The sequence below is a fragment of the Vigna unguiculata genome, chromosome 3, assembly GCF_004118075.2.
Source record: "Vigna unguiculata cultivar IT97K-499-35 chromosome 3, ASM411807v1, whole genome shotgun sequence".
In the NCBI taxonomy this organism is placed as follows: domain Eukaryota; kingdom Viridiplantae; phylum Streptophyta; class Magnoliopsida; order Fabales; family Fabaceae; genus Vigna; species Vigna unguiculata.
The window spans coordinates 64,247,765-64,268,504 of NC_040281.1; the positions used below are offsets into that span (position 1 = coordinate 64,247,765).

A 20,740-nucleotide genomic window follows, 5' to 3' on the forward strand; every position below is an offset into this window, starting at 1 on the left:
TATATTATTATTTTTCTCTGTATATTAACTATGATTTGATTTTCACAAAAGTATTTAAGAAGTTATCTTAAAGAAATTTATTTTACTAATTTCTAATGTATAAGTTAAATACTACTTCAATTATCTTATAAGTTACAAACTATTTATAGCTTATAACCTGAATTGAAAAATATAATTTTTAAACAATGTTATAAATTTAGGAATAAAGACAAACTCACACCATAATCCCACAACTACGAAGTCAAAATGGGCTCCGGCCCGGGTTGATATATTCAACCTGCCATCAAATTGACAAATCAGTCCACCTTGAAAGTTCGTTCATTTTTTTTTTTAAATTAAAAAAATTATAAAGATTAAATTTTCTATAATATATTTTTATAAATATGTAAATATCTAATACTATTATAATTTAAATAATTAACACTGACAATTTAAGTTTTAATTATTAAAGGTTAAGTATATTTTTAGTCTTTGTAATTTGACACGAAATTAAAATTCTTTCTGGTTTTAAATTTTGATACATTTTTGTCTCCAAGTTTTCGAAATGAATGAATATATCTCTCTTAATCAAATTACGTTGAAATTTTTTTGACATGTCAAATGTGTTCATGCTTGCATTTAAGCTGTTTACACCGTTTTACACGTTCCTGTATCAATGATGAAAAAAAATAAGTTTTTTAGAATTTTTAAGGTCTCTATTAATAAGCAAGAAAAAATATTTCTCTAACATATTGCTAGTCTTATGTATTTATGATTAATAATTTTAAATCTTGAAATATTATCGATTTCTTTAATATAAGAGATTTTGTTAAGGTAAAAGGATTATTGTAAAAAGGTTATTGACAAATTAGAAAAAGGAAACTCAACGAAATCTGAAATTAATACTGTAATTATTTTTTATTTTATAAACTTTTTAGATCTGTATCACTGTTTTTTGTTAGGTTTTTTGTCAAATTAAACTTTTTATGTTTAATTATATTTTAATTTTTAGCAACATTAAAATATTTTTGTTCCATTATTTAATTATTTTTAACTTTCATTGGTGAACGTTAAATAAATTATTAAATACAATTGTACAACACTTATGAGCATCTTTGTCCTTTAAATAACATGAAATTGCATTAATGATAGTTATTAGGTCATATTTCATTTAATATAACAATTAACTACGAACTTTTGTAAAATTCGATGTGTATTAATCATCCTTAACCAATGTTGCTAGAGCACTAGTTAATATGAATCTTAAAAGAATAACAAATAAGTATGAGCACGAGACTTGATAGAAATGAAATAAAAAATAAATCTAATAGTTGTTGGTATGGGAGGGGCATGAGAATGATAATTAATTTTTACCTTAAATGATTATGAGGTAATGAAATTTGTTACTGGACCAAACCGAACCAGAACGAACTGAAGTGAACCTTAAATTGAACTGAACCAAACTAAATTGAACTGAACTAAAACAGACTGAACTAGATCAGATTGAACCATACTAGACCAAATTGAACCAAACCGAACCAAAATAAACCAAATCGAACCGAACACTTTCATAATCAAGAATTTTTTTTAATTGTAGTCAATATCACGAAACAAATAACTTGACCAGTGGGTGATTTTTTTTTTTGAACCAAACCAAACCAGATTGAACCGGACCGGACCAGATTGACCAAAATGAATCAGATTGGACAGAACCAGATCGAACCGTACCAGACCGAACCAGATTAGACTAAACAAGACCAAGTTGGACCGAAGTGAAGCAAACCGAACCGAAACAAATTGAATTGAACTGAACCCAATTATCAAATAAAAGGGAAATATTACACTTTCATAATCAAGAATTTTTTTTTTTGAACCAGACTATACTAAACCAATCTGGACTAGACCGAACAAGATTAGACTTAACCAAACTTAACCAAACCATATCAATAAATATTTTTGTTCTTTTAGATTAAAGTCAATATCAAGAAACAAATAACTTAACCTTAAGTTGGAGAAAATGCTAATTTTGGTTGAATAATCAATTAAAAGAGAAATATTACACTTTCATAATCAATATTTTTTTTTCCGAATCGGACCGAACCGAACTAGACCAGACCAAATCGAACCAGACTAAATCAAACCAAATTTAACTGAATCAAACCAAACTGAATCGAATCAAACCAAATTGAACTGAATTGAACCGAACATTTTCATAATCAACATTTTTTTCCAGATTGTAGTCAATATCATGAAACAAATAACTTGATGAGTGAGAGAAAATATTGTAGTCGCTTTCGTAATCAAGATTTTTTTTAACCGAACCGAACTGAACCAAATCGGATCAGATCAAACCAAATCGAATCATACCGAACCGATCATGATCGAAACAAACCAGATCAGATCGAACCAAACCGGATCGAACTGAACCGCCCTCTCCATCCCAAAAACAAAATGACAATTACTCTAATCTAATTAAAAATATACTAAACCATAGAAAATTAATTAAAGAATATACAAATTTTAAGTAATTACCAATAATTTTAATAAAGATTCAATTATACAAATTTATTAAACCTAAAAAGATTAATTATTTTACATTGATGAAAAAATAAAATAACGTGTGAATCCAATTATGAACAAAAAAAAAAGACCCCACTTAAAATAAAATAATAGTGTTTATGCTAAAGGATAAGATAAAAAAAATTGTAAACAAAAATTTCTCTCTTTTTCTCTCTATTTTGATTCCATTGCAGCCAAAGCCTTCTTGAACCATTTGAATTATTTGATAACTCTAGTACCGTAATAAATGATAGGATTTGGTAAACTTGTTTGGATAGATGTGCCCACGATCATTAATGAGCATCACCAAACTAAATTTAATTATTTTACATGTACACAATATAAAAATAAAAATATTAAAATAGAGTGAAAATATGAACATCAAAATTCACAAGACACGCACGGGTGAGGAAGTCTTTGGCATCCCCTTAGTCAAAATAGCACATGCGAATGCGATGAGGTGAATTGCAGAGTCGGCAAGGCTACTTCTTGCTGCACTGCTCCTCCACACCACTTCCCATGTAACGACAAGTTCCAACGTAGTAACGTATCATTCAGTTACATTACGTGTTCTTATCGTATTGGTTTCTCTTTCACCTGTTGCTTACTTAACCCTTCTCCATCCCTTCTTCCCTTTCCCCTCACACTTCTTTTCCATTCTTTTCATTCCTCCCATGGCTGAAAAAAAGGTACTTCCAATTTCATCCCAATTAATTCAACTCAAATTCTTTCTTTCTCTGCCTAATCGATCACGATCATTCATCAGGTCGCCATAATGAGACTCAAGGTTGATCTCCAGTGCCACAAATGCTACAAGAAGGTCAAGAAAATTCTCTGCAAATTCCCTCGTGAGTGCCAAATTCTCAATCCATTTCTTTTCTTTTTGATTAATTTGGCGTTACTGTTTATTGTTCTGGTACTGGAAAAACTTGCATGCCCAATATGGAATAGTTTACGAAATTAAATTAAACTAGTTCACCAACAGTGTGTGGTAAGTGAATGAAAAGAGAATCAAATTGAGTTGTTTTTGGGGTTGTTGAAAATTTTGTGAACAAGAGAAATTCGAGACCAGGTTTATGACGAGAAGCATGACATGGTCACCATAACGGTGGTATGCTGTAACCCTGAGAAGCTGAGGGACAAGATTTGCTGCAAAGGCTGTGGGACTATCAAAAGCATTGAAATTCTCGAACCTCCCAAGCCCAAACCACCTGAGAAGCCCAAGGAGCCCGAAAAACCCAAGGAACCGGTGAAGCCCAAAGAGCCAGAGAAACCGAAAGAACCGGAGAAGCCTAAGCCACCATCCAAGCCAAAGGCGCCAGAGAAGCCGAAAGAACCAGAAAAGCCCAAGGAACCAGAGAAGCCCAAGGTGCCCGAAAAGCCCAAGGAAACCTCCCCTCCCCCGCAGAAACCGAATCCACCGGTGCCGGTGCCTGCGCCGGCTCCAGTGCCAGTGCCTGTGCCTGCGCCTGCACCAGCGCCGGTTCCGGTGCCGGTGCCAGCGCCGCCGCCAATGGCGGTTCCGATCGGAGTATGCTGTGTACCATGCTATGAAGGTCGGGAAGGTGGGCCCTGTTTTCACGGGTACGGTGGGCCACCACCATGTTATGAGGCTTATTATGGAAGACCTGTTTACGACAGTTACGGTGGGGGCAGGCCCTGTTACGTGAGCCGTTGCGATGAATATTTCTGTGAAGATAACGCTTCCGCTTGCTCAATTATGTGATCGTCATCTCCATAATCCTTCTGTTTATTCATCGATTCTGTCACCTCTGTTGTGCCGCTCATGCATGCAATCATCGATCCAAGGAATAATAATCTTCTTTGTCTTTTTGTGAGTACAAATTAATCACAATGCTAATACATGTTACCTCAAATATCTTATAATAAAGTTTCCTTGTGTAAAAATTAGTTTGCATCGTTGCATTTGCTTCTAAGAAAGGATGAGAATTTGGTGCCGGTGGGGACTTGAAATTAAATGGTGGACGACTAATCTCTATATAACAACGACTCCACCTTGAATTATGAATATGCTTTTTTGACAAAAACAAAGGTAACTTTTTCACTGCAATAACACCACCAATAATATTGAATAATTAGGTCAGTGTCATGATAAAGACTCTCAATTATTTCCATTTTGCGTTTACACAGTGTGATATTGGGTTTCAGTAACTCAATTTTGCAGTTATGATGAATGATGATGCTTAATTTTCTTATGAAACTAAACCTAACAAATTCTTTGTTGTTGGTTTCTGGCTACTAAGATACATAGAAAATAAATAAGAATGTAGTGGTTTGTTTGTATTTACATTAGGAAACTCTTCTTTTCAGTGGGGGAATTTTGGGTTAGGAAGATGACGATTAAATGATGTTATTGCACATTGTCCTTTAGAGAAAGTTGAATACGCTTTGCCTGCTCATGCTTTAGTGGTTATTGAACAATGACTTGAGCAGACAGTGACAAGTTGGCGACCGTGTTCTCTTCTTTCCTAGCCAACAACTTATGATGTAATTTGTGTAAATAGATGGATATGGATCAGCAATGATCCAAACACATCCACTTTAATTTTGCCTCTTTGAACAGAGAAGAAGGAAGAATAAAACTTGAATTGAAATGGTTTCTTATGGCAGAAGTGAAAGGGACTTGGCGTCTGAAGATAATGTCTAGTTTATGTTGTTCACTACACAGTTCTTATGGTTCAGAGCAGATCAATCAGCATTAAATTATTAGCTACCAAATTGCTCATTCTTCTTTCCTAACTAATCACTGTGCCAACTTTCATCATTTCAAGCAATCTGGTTAGACACTTTAGAATTTTTTTATAAACTTCAGACACTCCTTTCAATATCTGCAATCCAAAATATAATTATTTACGTTAGTGTTTAATGTAAATGGAAATGTGTGTTTATTTATTTTTAATAAAATTGATTATTTTATTTGAAAAATGTTCTTACAAATATCATATAAGATTATGGAAGATTCATAATGGCATGGAGTATATAAAGAGATGATATAGTTGTTTTAAGCCGATTATAACCTGATAGATAAGAGATAATTAATTACATAGAGTTAAAACTACAAGAAGTACCAAAAATAATATTTTTCAACTGAATAATATTGTCTTAAATAAACACTTGTGTAAAAATAGAATAAAACTGAAATGAATAATATGATATCCTTATATAATTTCTTAACATTTTTTTATCGTTTTTAATATCCATGCATATTAAAAGGTCCATAAATTAAATAAAAAATATTTTTACGTTAGAAAATTAATTTAATTGGAGTCGATTCTCCAACATTGAACCAAACATAATTTTTATGATAGACAAGATTCGATATTTCTTTTCAATTGGTTGGTCTTATTGATTTTATTTGCTTGTTCATAAAGCATTTCAATGAAATCATGTCATATAAACCTATACTTAAGACAAAGCTGACTTTTAAATAGGTTACTATTAAAGATTAAGAAAAGGATATGTATTGAGAAAATAAATACAAATAAGTGTCAGACTTATCAAACTCTAACCTAACTTATTTCCATATACTTATTTCTCTCACCGTCTCTTTTTTAATAAGTTAAATTACACCACTTTACAGTTTTTATTATATTTCTCATATACCTATACTCTATAAAAAAGCTAAACATTTATTTTTATTTTAAATTTATTTTCTCTTTCCATTGGTCTAAACGCCACATTATAGAAACTCTATTTCCTTATATTTCTCCTTTTAAAAATTGATAAAATATAACATATTTCAAAAATGATAGCTTTTAGGCTTTCGGCCTTTTTCCAAAAAACAAAGCAGAAGAACTTTAAAAAACTTTTCAATGGTACGGTTTATCGTATTATGCAGCATGATTCACACCTTTAAACAATTGTAAAATGACAAGCATACCCATCAAACGTGGCACCCTCTGCAGCACCATTGCTTGTGCCCAATGACAAATAATAAAATAAAGAATATATTAATTGAATACTACATTCATAATACCAAATATTAGACTATAATCTATTTTATTTTATTTTATTTATTTGGGTAAATACTTAACTTTTTCAGACAATTCAAAACAAAAATACTACAATTAAAAAAGAAGAAATCGCTTATATGATGAAAATAATCAAAAGAAGAAATAAATCCTTTAATTTATCATATATTGTTTTGATTTCTATTAATTATTTTTGTTCTGAGATTTTTGGGTCATATGGTTGGAGTCAAATGTATCTGAGACGATTACGTAAATATGTCTTTTTTTTTTAAGTTGTTTTGTACATGTCGTGCTTATCATTAGAGCTCTTAAAATGGGTTGAAACTCGCGAGTCAATCCGATTCACTAAGGTTCAAGTTGGATTGAGTTGAAATTCTTTTACAAATTTTAATATGGGTTGATTTTTGATCCGGCTCACCAACTCACAAATAAATGGTCACACAAGTGTTTTTTGTTAAGTTGAAATTTATATTTAAGTTATGTTAGGTTTGTTTTTTTAGCCAACACATAGATAATTTGTACTTTTGTGATTTTTGTCTGTATTTGGATTGTATTAAAGTTTATTTAGATTTTAATTAGAATTAGAATTTAGTTTTGAGTGAAAAAAATTGTATTTTTTAAATTAAGTGAACCAGCGAACCAACCCGTTTAACCCACCAATCAGTGGTGGTCCGGGTCAAGTTCAAATTTTTTTTAGCTCACTAATAAGTGAGTCGTGTTAAGTTGGCTCACTAAATAATCAACTCGTGGTGGTTCGAGCTGGATTGAGTTTGGCTCACTGAGTAAATCGCTTTGACAGCTCTACTTATCATGTAGGCTTAGTAGGTGTGAGTCATTCAGAGCTCTACTTATCATATAGCCTTAGTAGGTGTGGGTCAATGGGTTGGATGGGTTTGAGTGTATTTCTTTTTGTACCCATGATTTTTGTTGTACTTTTATGGAATTGTGTAAAAGATAAATATTTTTTAGTTTTTATTTTTTTTATGTCGTCGTGGTTGATTTATTTTTCTCTTTTTCTTTTATAGTCATTCTTTCGGTTGTGTATTTTCTATTTTCTGTTTATATATATTTTTTAATCTCTCATGCTTTATATTTACTTAGAAGAGATTAATACATCATATTATATTTTGAAACAAGTAGTTTTAGTTCTCAATAACAAATTTCACAATTTGAAAGCTTTTTTTTACATAAAAAACAACTTTCAGATTCTACAGTCTCAGACACATTCAGATTACATAATCTAGGTTTTTTTTTTTTTTTATAGAGAATTGACTTTTGAATTGTGTCATCTAAATACCTTTTTTTTTCATGCAAAAATTGACTTTTTAAAATAGCTCATTTAAACTCAAATAATTATCTCAAACTTTAAATTCAACTTGGCATTTATAAGTTCAAATATCAGTATTATTTTCAAATGCTCAAAACAAATAGGAATTCATTTCAAGTTATGATGATACAGCCACCCATTTAAACAACACATGAATAGATGTAACTAGATTCTTCATCACTTCTTCATATTCAATTGGTTCAAGTTTACTATAATCCTCAACATCAAACAAAATTGATAAAATCCTAACTTACTTCCATGAAACCTAATTATCAAACAAAAAGATATCATTACAACATAAAGTAGCATAAACCAATTTATTCAACTTAGATCTTACATGTAGATATATTAACTCACACACACGCAACTAGGGATGACAATATGGACCTGGCCCGTCGGGCCGGCTTGCAGACTCGCGAAAAAAATGTGGGGCGGGCCAAGGTAGTGAGCCCGCAGGCCCAACCCGCATAAGCCCACAGTCCGCATAAAAAAAAACTAAAAATTTGCACTTGTGTATATTAATTACTTTTTTTTATGGACTCTTACATTAACGTTTCAAATTCTTGTGTAATTGGAAAAGACAAGTATTATGTATTTTTTAATGTGCTAAAATTTAAAGAATATATTTTGTATGTCATAGTATGAATATGAATATGATGAAAATGTTGAATTATCAATTTATCATCCAACTTCCCAGAGTCTTTACTTAATTTTGTAAACTTCTTAAAGTTTCCCAATTTTTAAACATTGAAAATTTTATCATAAGAATTAACAAAAAAATTAAAAAAAAAAAGTAGGCCAACTCGTGGGCCAAGTGCAGGGCGGGGCGAACCAGTGATTGCAACCCACATAAATTGTGCGTGACGGGACGAGCCAACCCGCGATGTGCAAACCTTATGCGGATCGGGCCTAAATGGGCCGGGCCAGGTCGGGCCACATTGCCATCCCTACATGCAACCAAAGATAGAACAAGAGAAAACTATAAATTTGAGAAAAAGAAAAATTATACTAAGACAAAATTTGATTGGCTCATAATGATTTTTAGGGTGTCAAAGTTTTCCTCATAAATTAAGTTCAACTTTGTAAAAATTGTAAATTTGGAGTTTCGCAATTTTATGTTTCCGAATATATTTTGACTCTTAATTTTAATACCAAGACAAATTTTGTAAAGGGAAAAACATACACAAATGACACCGAGTTTTATAAAGTGTATACTAAGATTAAATATACTTTTCAATTAAATTGATATTAAAAGGAAAATCAATAGTAGATAGAGAGATGCAAACGAGACTTAAGAATGAGGACATCTTTTTGTTTTTGATTAAAATAATTTTTATTTTTATTTTTCGTTCAATTTAGAATTTTATGTTTAAGAATATTGTAATGCTTCTTAATGTTTTTAAATATAATCACTTACATATTTTTAGGAACTAAAAAAATTTTGATGTCTGCGAAACATTGACATGGTTAAGTTGGTATGTATTATCAACAATGGTATCAATGAATCAAGTACACAAGTTCAATGAATAATGCCAAGATAAACTTAAAGAGGACTACACACCATAGAGTTATGAAGTGCGTCACATATTGTGCAAATGTATCACATTTCATGTTTTTTTCAAAAAATTTGAACCATGTGGACTTTTTTTTTTCTTGTATACAAGTTACTTGCTGGGACATAACTTCGTCTCATTTTTTTCTCCAAAAATTTGACATTGAATTTTGAAAGGTGAAAATATAATTATATATATAGGATAATCTATCTTTTATATAAAAAAGACATTTTTAGTTTGCACGATCTAATTATTGATTCTGAAAATTTTCATACTAAAATTAGGTAGGTCACTAACACAGTTTCTGATTCAATATGATAATCCTTTTTTATTTAATTTTTTTAAAAGAAAAAAAAATTAAAATTATTTTTTTTAGATAAAAACTTGAAATTTATTGAAATAAATAGATTTATCATTCTTTGAATGATAAATCGTCATTAGTGGTGGATATATGAAATTTAAATAACAAAATATCTAATATTTTAAAATTACTGAAAAAATAGATAAAAGATTGAATATAATATGATATTTTGAGCAAATTTAAAATCTTTATAAACAAAACAAAATATTAGTTCCCACCCATGGGTTGAATGGATTCTTATACATAAATAAATAAGTTAATAAAAGAATAGAAAAATCATTTATTCTGTCACTTAAATATAGAGCTGTCAAAACGGATAATTCGGCCTGACCTGGCTCAACCCATCACGGGTTGATGATTTAGTGAGCTAACCCAACTCGACTTACTTTTTAGTGAGCTAAAAAAATTTGAAATCGGTCCGACCACCACGAGTTGGCGAGTTAAACGGGTTGACTCACGAGTTTCACTTAATTAAAAAAATATATAATTTTTTTATTTTTTTGAGTCAAAACTAAATTATAATTCTAATTAAAATCTAAATAAACTTTAATACAATCCAAATACAAACCAAAATCAAACAAATACAGATTATTTATGTGTTAGCTAAAAAAAAAACCTCAAATGACCCAAATGTAAACCAAAATAAAACAAATACAAATTATTTATGTGTTAACTAAAAAAAACCTCACATGACCCAAATGTAAAGTTCAACTTAATAAAAAACACTTATGTGACCATTTTATCTGCACCAACCCGGCTCACCACGGATTCAACTCGGATGAGCTGGGTTCTAGATGAGTCAGGTCAAAAATCAAACTGTATTGAAATTTGTAAAAACATTTCAACCCAATCCAACCCGAACCCGTGGTGAGCCGGGTTGGCTCGCGGATTTCAACTCATTTTGACAGTTCTACTTAAATATATATATATATATATATATATATATATATATATGTGTATCGTTTTGAGGTTTCTAAAGTTAAATATATTTTTAGTTCATAAAATTGAACATAAATTTAAAATTCGTATGCTTCCGAAATTTTGATATATTTTAGTTTTTCAACTTAAAAAAATGAGAAATATATATATATATATATATATATATATATATATATATATATGTTTGTGTGTCAAAGAGTATAATCAACTCAAATGTCAATCTGAAATCTAATTCGACACATCAATAAAATTTAACACAATTTAATTAAAATAAGGCTTAATTATACTTTTGGTCCTCTAATTTACATGGTGGGTTCATTTTGGTCCTCTAATTTTTTCGGGGTTCAATTTAGTTCCCTAGTTTGTGTAGGAGGTTCAATTCAGTCCTTGACGTTAAATAAATTAACGGCAGAGTGATTTGATGTGATACTGTGGCAATTAAAAATGACGTGTCAAGTAGGGACATCAGATTATGTGGACAGTAAAGAATGAGAAATGAAAAGCAGTGGTAATTGGGTTTTGAATGAAATTAGGGTTGGAGTGTTTTGAACGAAATTAGGGTTCGTCGAAGAAAGAAATTTGGGTGCGAGGAAGAAATTGGGGATAACGTTGAACAGATTAGGGTTCGAGGAAGAAGTGAAAATCAATCAATATATAACGATTCGAGGAGGAAGGATTCGTGGTCTCCTTCAGTGCGGCATAGGTTCATCGCTGTGTTTGTAGTGGCACGAAATCGAAGGTAAGTTTTCTGGTTTTTGCATACCCCACGAGTTACAGGAGCAAGATGAAGAAGAATGACCCCTAGACATCACTCAGAATTTAGAAAGCTTGCCAAATGAAGATGAACTCCAGCAGGACGAAGAAGACGACTGAAATTAGGGCAAATGAACACTTCTATCTCCATAAATAACCTTCATTGCCACCTCATTACACCACATTGATGACAAGGTACTCAGAACTTGCCACGTTCCTGTTCCAAACAGACACAGTGGCACTATTTTGACGCGTTTAACTAAAACTAACGGGAGGAACCATTTTAAATTGTTTTAACAAATTGGGGGACTAAATTGAATCCCGAACAAATAAGAAGATCAAAATGAACCTCGCATAAGTCTAATTAAGCCTTAAAATAATTAAATTTATTATTTTGAAGTTTGAAAACTAAATTATATTAAAATTTTAAACAAATATAACTTTTAGTTTCACGTTAAAATTTAGTGACAAAAAGACATATTTATGTTAATTATAAAGATCCATAATACTAAACAAATTAAAAAAGTAAAAAAATAAAATATGAAGTATATATTTCAGTGTTTTATCTTTTTCAGTTTATCTTAAAAACATCGAATAAATATTATTCTTGACATTTTATTGTTAGATAAAAACATTGATTTTCTCAGTTCCATATCTCATTCTTCTTTAGATATTTGTTGAAGGAGGTAGTGTGAGGTGCGAGATAAGGCGATGCAGAAGAAAGCATAGGCTGCAAAAATGGCTTACAATATCTGCTCTTCTCCTTCTTCTCTCTTCCACGATTTTCCCTCCATCTCTTCTTCTTCAACCTCATCCTCCTCTTCTTGTTCTTCCTCTTCTTCTCGCAAATTCAAACTTCGAAACTTGTCTTCCTCTTCTTTTCAACCTTCTCATTCCAATTCTCTGGCCCTGAACTCAAAAACCCTTCTCCATGCCCCACAGGTGTCCTTGCACGAACCCATTTCCGAACAGATACCATCGGAGGGGAATTCGGAGGGAAATTCCTTGTCTTCCTATAAAAGTAGTCGTATCTGGGTGAATCCCCGAAGCCCGAGGGCGAAACAACTTGAGAGAAAATCCTACGATGCAAGGTACACTTCTCTTGTAAATGTCGCCAACTCCTTGGACTCTTGCAATCCCTCTCAAGAGGACGTGTCTCTGGTTTTGAAGAATTTGGGGAGTAGGGTTTTAGAGCAAGACGCTGTAACTGTCATCAACAACATGTCCAATTCCCTTGTTGTGCCCTTTGTTCTCAGATACTTTCAGCGTAGGATTAAAACCACCAGAGAGGCCATTCTCTACAACGTCACTCTCAAGGTGTTTCGGAAGAATAGAGATATGGATGCCATCGAGAAGATGTTTGATGAAATGCTTCAGAGAGGGGTCAGGCCTGATAATGTCACCTTCTCGACCATAATTAGCTGCGCCAGGCTTTGTTCGGTGCCCCATAAGGCCGTTGAGTGGTTTGAAAAGATGCCATCGTTTGGGTGTGAGCCTGATGAAGTTACCTACTCGGTTATGATCGATGCTTATGGCAGGGCTGGTAACATTGACATGGCTTTGCGCTTGTATGATCGTGCAAGGACCGAGAGTTGGCGCCTTGATACCGTTACCTTCTCAACCTTGATCAAGATGTATGGTTTGGCTGGGAATTACGACGGATGCTTAAATGTCTACCAAGAGATGAAGGTTCTTGGTGTTAAACCTAACATGGTTATTTATAATACTCTTTTAGATGCCATGGGGAGAGCTAAGAGGCCTTGGCAGGCCAAGAGTATATTTACGGAGATGATGAATAATGGATTGTCACCGAATTGGGTGACTTATGCGGCTCTCTTGCGAGCCTATGGTAGAGGGCGCTACAGCGACGACGCTCTCTTTGTTTACAAGGAAATGAGGGAAAAGGGAATGGAGATGAATACTCATCTTTACAATACTCTTTTAGCTATGTGTGCCGATCTTGGCCTTGCTGATGAAGCATTTAAGATTTTTGAAGACATGAAAAGTTCTGCAACTTGCCTTTGTGACAGTTGGACGTTCTCGTCCTTGATTACCATATATTCTTGCAGTGGGAACGTTTCGGATGCTGAAAGAATATTGAACGAAATGATGGAATCTGGCTTTGAGCCTACTATTTTTGTTCTGACGTCGCTTGTGCAGTGCTATGGGAAGGCTGGGCGTACTGATGATGTTGTGAAGACGTTTGATCAACTTTTGGATTTGGGTATCAGTCCAGACGACCGTTTCTGTGGTTGTCTTCTGAATGTTATGACCCAAACACCGAAAGAAGAACTTTTCAAGCTAAAAGATTGTGTGGATAAGGCTAATCCAAAGCTTGGGTCTGTGGTAAGATATTTGGTCGAAGGGCTGGAGGAGAGCGATGGGGAGTTTAGAAAAGAAGCTTCTGAACTCTTTGATTCAATTGCTGATGAAGTAAAGAAGCCCTTTTGCAATTCTCTGATCGATCTGTGTGTCAACCTGAATTTGATGGACTTGGCATGCCAGCTTCTGGACCTAGGGTTGACGCGTGAAATATATACGGATATACAGACCAAGTCTCAAACTCAATGGTCTCTGCATCTAAAGAGTCTCTCGCTTGGAGCTTCGCTTACTGCGTTACATGCTTGGATAAATGATTTGTCCAAGGTTTTGGAATCAGGAGAGGATCTTCCACCAGTGCTTGGAATTAACACTGGTCATGGGAAACACAGGTATTCGGAAAAAGGTTTGGCAAGTGTTGTTGAATCACATTTAAACGAACTCAACGCTCCATTCCACGAGGCACCAGATAAGGCTGGCTGGTTTTTGACAACACAGGTAGCAGCCAAGTCATGGCTGGAGTCTAGGGAACTGGTTACTGCATGATTAATGTTATTGGGCTATGGGGTTTAGGTAATTCCAACTACAGCTTTTCTCCATTGTTTATGTTGTTTAAGGGAATGATATGCCATGCAGATTTATGCATTTTCCTTTGTCTTTGGAGGAATTTTTTGTATTAGATTCAGATATATATTTATTTTATTATGAATGTCTTATAGTCTAAATGTAGAGCTGACGGTAATATTTATTCTCAAGTATGGTGGCTACTGGCTAGGTTTATATTTGCATTTGAGTGATATCGAAATTTGTAAATTTCTTCTAAATATATGTGTACAACTCTAGCCTAAGGTAATAAGGTTTGACCTTATTTCAAATAGTTATGTTGGCAATGATTGGGATTGACTTTGATTTGATTAAAATGTGTATTACTTTTTGTGAAAAAAGAATAGTTAATGTCATGGTTTCAGAGTTCAGGCTATGACTTTGATAGTTCAAGTCCCTCCTTTGTGTGCATGGCGTCATTGACTTTTTCTGCCAATAATTACCCCTTTCTATCTTTTTAAAGAAGTCAATTATCCAACTTAATTGCACGTTTGTTTTATCCAACATAATGAACCATATATGTCTTTATTTAAAGTTCTCTCAAGTTCATCTAATTAATGCCAGACGGGAAACTGTTCGGCTTTTCAGTTTCGACCAAAGAAGGAAACCAGAGGTCCTCTTCTTGAAGGAGGAGAAAGAAAGTTCAATGCCTCCAGGGCTAGTTACAATGATGAAATCTCTTTATTTTAAACGATACATGCTGGTTTGCAGGAGGCTGCAGATTGGGGATGTTTACCGTCTTTGTGCCTTACTTGACACAATCTGTTGAGCCTTTGGTATCTCGTAGAAAAACTGAATACAAATGTGAACACGAGGAAAGTGAAGATGGTGTTGAGTAAGAAACACTCGCAATTGCTGTTAACCGGAGAAGTATAGTTTCTCAAATTCTGGGTTGCAATTTACCAAGTATCTGGATGCAGAACTATTAAATGATTGGGGAATCATAATTTTAAGCTCTCCCTGACAAATTGTGCAACTAGTTGTTGCAGTTTTTTTTTTTCAAAAAGGGATAATATACTTCTTTTCTCAGGAATTTGGCGATGTTTGTCTTGTTGATTCTTGAAATGTAAAGAAACGTGCTGCACGCTCATCTGTGTTTCTTTTATACTAGCATGTTCTGTTTTTGATTCCTTTAGTTTAAGACTCTGGCATTCATAGGTGGGGAATGCAGAGCTGTGCTATTTTTTTTTTCAACGAACCAACTAGTAGAATATGCTCTCACATTTTTATTTCCTAAGTGAATATTAATGGCGGAATTCATCCAACATATTTTTGTGTTTTTGCTGTAATTGTAGTAAACCAGAATTACCACTGGTATATGTTTTGATGCTGAAGGAATAGACAACTATAGTTATCTCATATTGATTTAATACTTGATACTTTTGCTATGAATCTCGAAATTACTAGGGAACCCAGCAGTGCAGTGTATTCAACACGGGCAAACCTTTTTCTTTTCATTTACAATTGATTTCTATATTCTAAAATTGTTTTGTTTTCAAAATGTGACTAAACAGAGTTGCTTAGATAACTAGTGGAAGATCATGCAAGACATAGCAGAGTGTAAATTACAGGAGAGGTTGAATAAGAAGAAAGCACAAGAAGAAAATGAGAAAAAAAATTTCCAATTGGAAAGGATTTTCATATCTTAATTTTTGAATGAAAAATTGATTGGTGTGAGATTGTTTTAGAAAAACAATTTTTATAACTAAAAAGTGGAAGAAAATGATCAAATAGGCCCTAAATCTTCTACTACTTAATATGGACAAGATGGACAAGTGTTCCTGATGTTTCAAGTTCATGAAACATGCGATAAACTTGGCTAGTGTCTAACACTCACAATCACAAAGCATATCATTTATCCAAATATAGAGAAAGATGTTGAACACGTGTTTGTACAGAAACAGATTCCCTAACTTCCTTTTTCCCAATGGAAATTTATTTCAGGATACTACACCTCACAAATGTTTTTGTATTTACAAAATCATATGATGCCATCGATGAATAAATTGCCTTCAACTATCTCGAAATAAAGAATTGTCAGCGCTCTGTCATCACCCTGTAGCAATTTTTATGACATTATTATGGTTAGTCATCAAAATGGAGTGAACAAACTTGACAGTTAAAAGTTATTAGCCGCACCACAGAAAGTGAATTTACAGAACCTTTTAGAGGAGCTTGTGCTTCTGTTTTTCCTATTATCATCTGACTTTGTTGATGAAGCCTCTTTCTCTCTGGAAGCTGCTTCTCTTTTCATTTTCTTCCACTCTACTTGCATGGCCTTTGTGAGTGCATCAACTTTCTTTGTAAGCATCTGTAAACACAAAAACATAATCATCTTCTCTTTAATGTGAGAAGAGATGGGGTGGAGAATAGTTGTTACTATATTACCTTAATTTCTTCATCTTTACATTGTAAACTACTGTCTTTAGTTTCGCAAGACTTCCTCAAATTGATGACCTCCTTTTGCAGCTTATCATACAGAAAACCTGAGACCACATCATCCCTGCCTGATCCGTTTGGTTTCTTGCTTTCAGGGTCTTCATCCACATTAATTTCTGCTGCTTCTCTTTCTTCATTGCATCTGTTTAATGTCATGTCCGTGTTCACCAGCATCTCATTTTCCTTTTCAGCATTATCAACTTTACTTCTGGACGCCCATATTCCTTTCTTCAACACATTTTCTGCAGAACTGTATCTCTTTTTAGGGCTCCCCAGTTTTAAATTCCCGACCAATATGTCTGTGCTGTTTTTTGCATGTGGTTGCTGGAACAAAGAGCTTCCAACAGTAGATGCCCTTGGTTGTGATGTGGATCTCTTTCTCAGACCACTACTGGTTGTTAGAAAACCTAGTATGTTCGACTTTTCTGCTTTCGGAGATGCACAAGGCACATTCAGAATGTCTGGGTAGCTTGAGAGATGCTTCAAGCCTTCCTCCAGCGTTTTAAGCCTTAGCTTTAGTTTATCCTGTAGTAAGCCCCAGATAGTATGAGCAATACGTTAAAAGTTGATCTAGACGCTTACATGGAGGGTAAAAAAAGTTGGATAATACCTTCAATTGTGACTCTGCCTTAGCTGTTCTCTCTGATGTAGCCAGCTTGTCTTTCAACCGTTGAATCTCTGCCTACACAATATGCAAGGACGTACACTTGATGATAGCAATTTATTGCTCAATATTTTAAGGTAAGTTTTATTATGAGTGAAAAATGTGTATGGTTTACAGAAAGAGTAGCATTGTGGTTGTGAAAACAGCATTATCAAAGATATACCTGCATAATTCTTCTATCTTCTAGCCATTGCCTGACAGGCATGACCTTATCATTTTCGTCCTTCCACTCATTAGCCACAACATTTGCAATTCTGTTTGCTGAAACTTTTACCCTTGCTAGCTCCCTCTCTAATTTCCTCTTCTCTTCCTGAAAAATTATGCAGAACCAGTTAACAATATAGATCAATCAATAAGTCATTGCGGCTAACACACTAAGTTATGCCAATAAATAAGTCCTTAGGACAACATGCCTACTTGCAATTCAGAAGTCTGTCGCTGATAGTCACGAACAGCATTAGCAGTAGCTCCGCTGGCTAAGATAACTTCCTCAAGTTCTTGAATCGTTTGGCTAAGTTTTTCAACTTCTAAAATCTTTTGGCGATGCTTTTTCTCCAAGATTTTGTTCTCCTCCTGTTTTTGGAAGTTGTAAAATTAGCTGAAGCATTTACACTTCACCATGGAAATCAAATATGAAAAAGCAAGCTTAGAAACTCATGCCTGGGAGATTTCAATCTGTCTCTTCAAGTCAAAGTTCTGATTTCGAACCTCATCAACTACTAGGGCCTTCTCTAGGGCACTTTGCAGAATCCTCTCTGCTTCTAGCAATGCTGCCTCTTTTGATTTTGTGAGTCGTTCCAAAGCTTTCTTATCTTCTTGAAGTGAAGTAATCTATGAAGCCAAATTGGAATATTATTTGTTAGCCAAATTCTTGTCCACATGTAAATTCACTTATATTTTGTTATTTCCTTATAAAAACATCCTCGTTGGAAATTGCACCAGTTACCTCATTCCTGTACATTTTGATCTCAGCTTCAAGAGGAGCAATGGCAGTCTCAATTGGAATAAAATCCTCATCCTTCTGAATTGCATGGACCCTTCTAAGTGTTGCTTCTGCAGCATATTGTGAAGCCAATGCATCTTTCTTTTCATCTGTCAGTTTCTTGATTTCTAGATTCTGCATATTAATAGATTTAAACAAAAACATACGTTTTAGAATCGAACATTTAACTTCAAAAAAACACTAGTACCAGCACAGCACAGTGCACCTTTTGTTTAAGACGATCCTCTGTAACTCCAAGTCTTTCCTCAAGTTTACCAACTCTATTTCTCAACTGGAAGTGAAGAGAGAAAATTACAGCTAATATTAGTAATGACTGTGGAGAATTACAGCTAATAATTTATAGTATTGTAGAGTTAAAAAACAAATACCTCTTCTATGGCCTTGTCCTTGAGAGCCTCAGTTGACCTCAAGGCTTTGATTTCACCCTGACAAGTCGCTACTTCCTTATCTTTCTCTGCAATGATGATCAAATGACTTATTGCAATGTCTAAAGATGAACCACTGATATGATGAAGATATCAGATTACACGCTCTCAAACTGTATTCAACTTATTCATTTTGGCATGCAACAAGAAAACTACGATGTCTTGGGAACGAGAATTGATTCAAACTTCTATAGACCTATGAACAACAATGCCATGAACACTCCGGAATGAAAGAAGCGAAGTAAAAGCCAAATGGAGTGATGGTGAAACAGAAACATATAGAAGAAGAAATCAGAATAAGAACCTTTGAGTTGGTTTTGCAAGCTATTAATCTCCAACACCACCGGGTCAGATCGGAGAAGTGGAGGCTTTTCTCCACGTTGCTCTTCACAGCTCATCATTTCTGTTTTTGGCGCTAAGAAACGCAAAAACTGATAGAATACCAAACAGATGGAAGGACTCAGAGCCTTATATCTGCACACAACACAACACAATGCTTTGGTTTGTTTTGGTTCTTTTCGTTTTTAGGTGTACTAAATGACAAAGTAGACAGAGTCCAAAAACATCATCAGAATCAACAACAACAACAAATGCAGGTTCTCATGAAAACATATATAATAATTAGAGAAAAAGAGATTGTATTCGTTTGTTATAAAGATTTGACCTTTCCCTTTGCTGAAGCAAACTTCACAATTGAAATGCATAAGCATAACAGTAAAATACCGGCCTAGCCGGCTTCTCTTTAAATTCTACCGTTATACTCGACTATAACGGTCACTTTCTGAAACGTTATTTTTCCTTTCATATCCTTAAATTCTGTTATGATGATGAAATAATGATCTTTATTTTTGGTAGGTGGGGTTGATATAGGAAAAATGGATAAGGGAGTACCGTTGCTTCCAAACAAATGTCCTAAACAATGCTGTTTTTGTTTTTACTTCATTCATGTTGTGATCATGTTCAAATTTGAAAACGACAAACTAAAGTAACTTTGAAGAACAAATAAATTTGGATAAAGTTGTGATCTTTGCTTGAAAGTATAATAAGTATATATTAAATAGTCGATGGTTCACCGGTCCAGCCGGTCCAGCCGGTCCAGCTGTTTAAGTATACGAGGCCGAAGCCAAATGGCAATCTTTGTAATGTAGGCCATATTTAGCCATCGTCAAAGCTATGACTATCATTAAATCTTATGATTTATTAATACAACTTCCTCATTACTAATCGCTGTTTGATAATGATGTAATGAAAGTGGGATCAAACTAAGCCTCTGCTAATCACATGATTTTATACTTAAACCAAACATAAAATATGCTTAACTCTTTGAAAAAAACAAGAAACGATATTATAAATGTAATACGAGATACAGTATTTTATACATGGAGGTCGCGTATGTGTTGGTCAATGGAAGGTTGAAACGCACGCGTTTATAGAATATAGTGTGGTCTAACTGTTTAGATTAATTATTCCCAAATACAACAAACACTTCTTTTAATTTATAAATAAATATATATATTTTTATAATACATGCATTTTTTCGTCTACCGAAAAACCCTGTAAGTACTCAATAGTTTTATGTTTTACCAACTATGTTATAATAAAATGTGTGGTCCAATACACACCTGACTATTCGAACAACCAACCTATAATTCATGAATGAAGATAATAACTCAAAACAGAACTCGTTCAAATAACAATGAAACTTCAAGGTTTTTTTTTTTAAATATTATTTATTTTACACCAAAACTAAAGTGTTGAATTTTGAATTGAAAATCAAGAATCAAACCAAATTATTTAATGTATTTAAAACACAATGATATGATT

General features: G+C 33.6%; 3 protein-coding genes across 7 annotated transcripts; 2 read left to right on the forward strand and 1 right to left on the reverse strand.

The window, feature by feature from the left end:
• The first annotated feature begins 2,930 nt into the window (after positions 1-2,930).
• On the forward strand, positions 2,931-4,446 carry LOC114179114 (leucine-rich repeat extensin-like protein 3). Of its 2 annotated transcripts, none has more exons than XM_028065335.1 (3): positions 2,931-3,227; positions 3,305-3,386; positions 3,597-4,446. In XM_028065335.1, the coding sequence occupies exons 1-3, from the start codon at positions 3,213-3,215 to the stop codon at positions 4,262-4,264; spliced, it is 765 nt and encodes a 254-aa protein (XP_027921136.1). In that variant the 5' UTR covers positions 2,931-3,212; the 3' UTR covers positions 4,265-4,446. The 2 variants fall into 2 exon arrangements, with proteins under 2 accessions (XP_027921136.1, XP_027921137.1); XM_028065336.1 differs by having other exon boundaries at positions 2,976-3,227; positions 3,611-4,446.
• Positions 4,447-12,112: 7,666 nt separating this feature from the next.
• Positions 12,113-15,515, forward strand: LOC114177984 (pentatricopeptide repeat-containing protein At4g16390, chloroplastic). Of its 3 annotated transcripts, none has more exons than XM_028063621.1 (2): positions 12,113-14,355; positions 14,950-15,515. In XM_028063621.1, exon 1 carries the CDS (start codon positions 12,202-12,204, stop codon positions 14,326-14,328), a length of 2,127 nt encoding a protein of 708 aa, XP_027919422.1. In that variant the 5' UTR covers positions 12,113-12,201; the 3' UTR covers positions 14,329-14,355; positions 14,950-15,515. The 3 variants fall into 3 exon arrangements, with proteins under 3 accessions (XP_027919422.1, XP_027919423.1, XP_027919424.1); XM_028063622.1 differs by having other exon boundaries at positions 14,974-15,515; XM_028063623.1 differs by having other exon boundaries at positions 15,097-15,515.
• Positions 15,516-16,112: 597 nt separating this feature from the next.
• On the reverse strand, positions 16,113-19,715 carry LOC114177093 (microtubule-associated protein 70-5-like). Of its 2 annotated transcripts, XM_028062329.1 has the most exons (12): positions 19,581-19,715; positions 19,221-19,390; positions 18,860-18,945; positions 18,697-18,762; positions 18,435-18,605; positions 18,149-18,319; positions 17,906-18,061; positions 17,652-17,798; positions 17,435-17,506; positions 16,774-17,349; positions 16,548-16,696; positions 16,113-16,441 (listed from the first exon to the last, which is right to left on the reverse strand). In XM_028062329.1, the coding sequence occupies exons 2-12, from the start codon at positions 19,315-19,317 to the stop codon at positions 16,423-16,425; spliced, it is 1,710 nt and encodes a 569-aa protein (XP_027918130.1). In that variant the 5' UTR covers positions 19,318-19,390; positions 19,581-19,715; the 3' UTR covers positions 16,113-16,422. The 2 variants fall into 2 exon arrangements, with proteins under 2 accessions (XP_027918130.1, XP_027918129.1); XM_028062328.1 differs by lacking the exon at positions 19,581-19,715 and having other exon boundaries at positions 19,221-19,574.
• Positions 19,716-20,740: the final 1,025 nt, after the last annotated feature.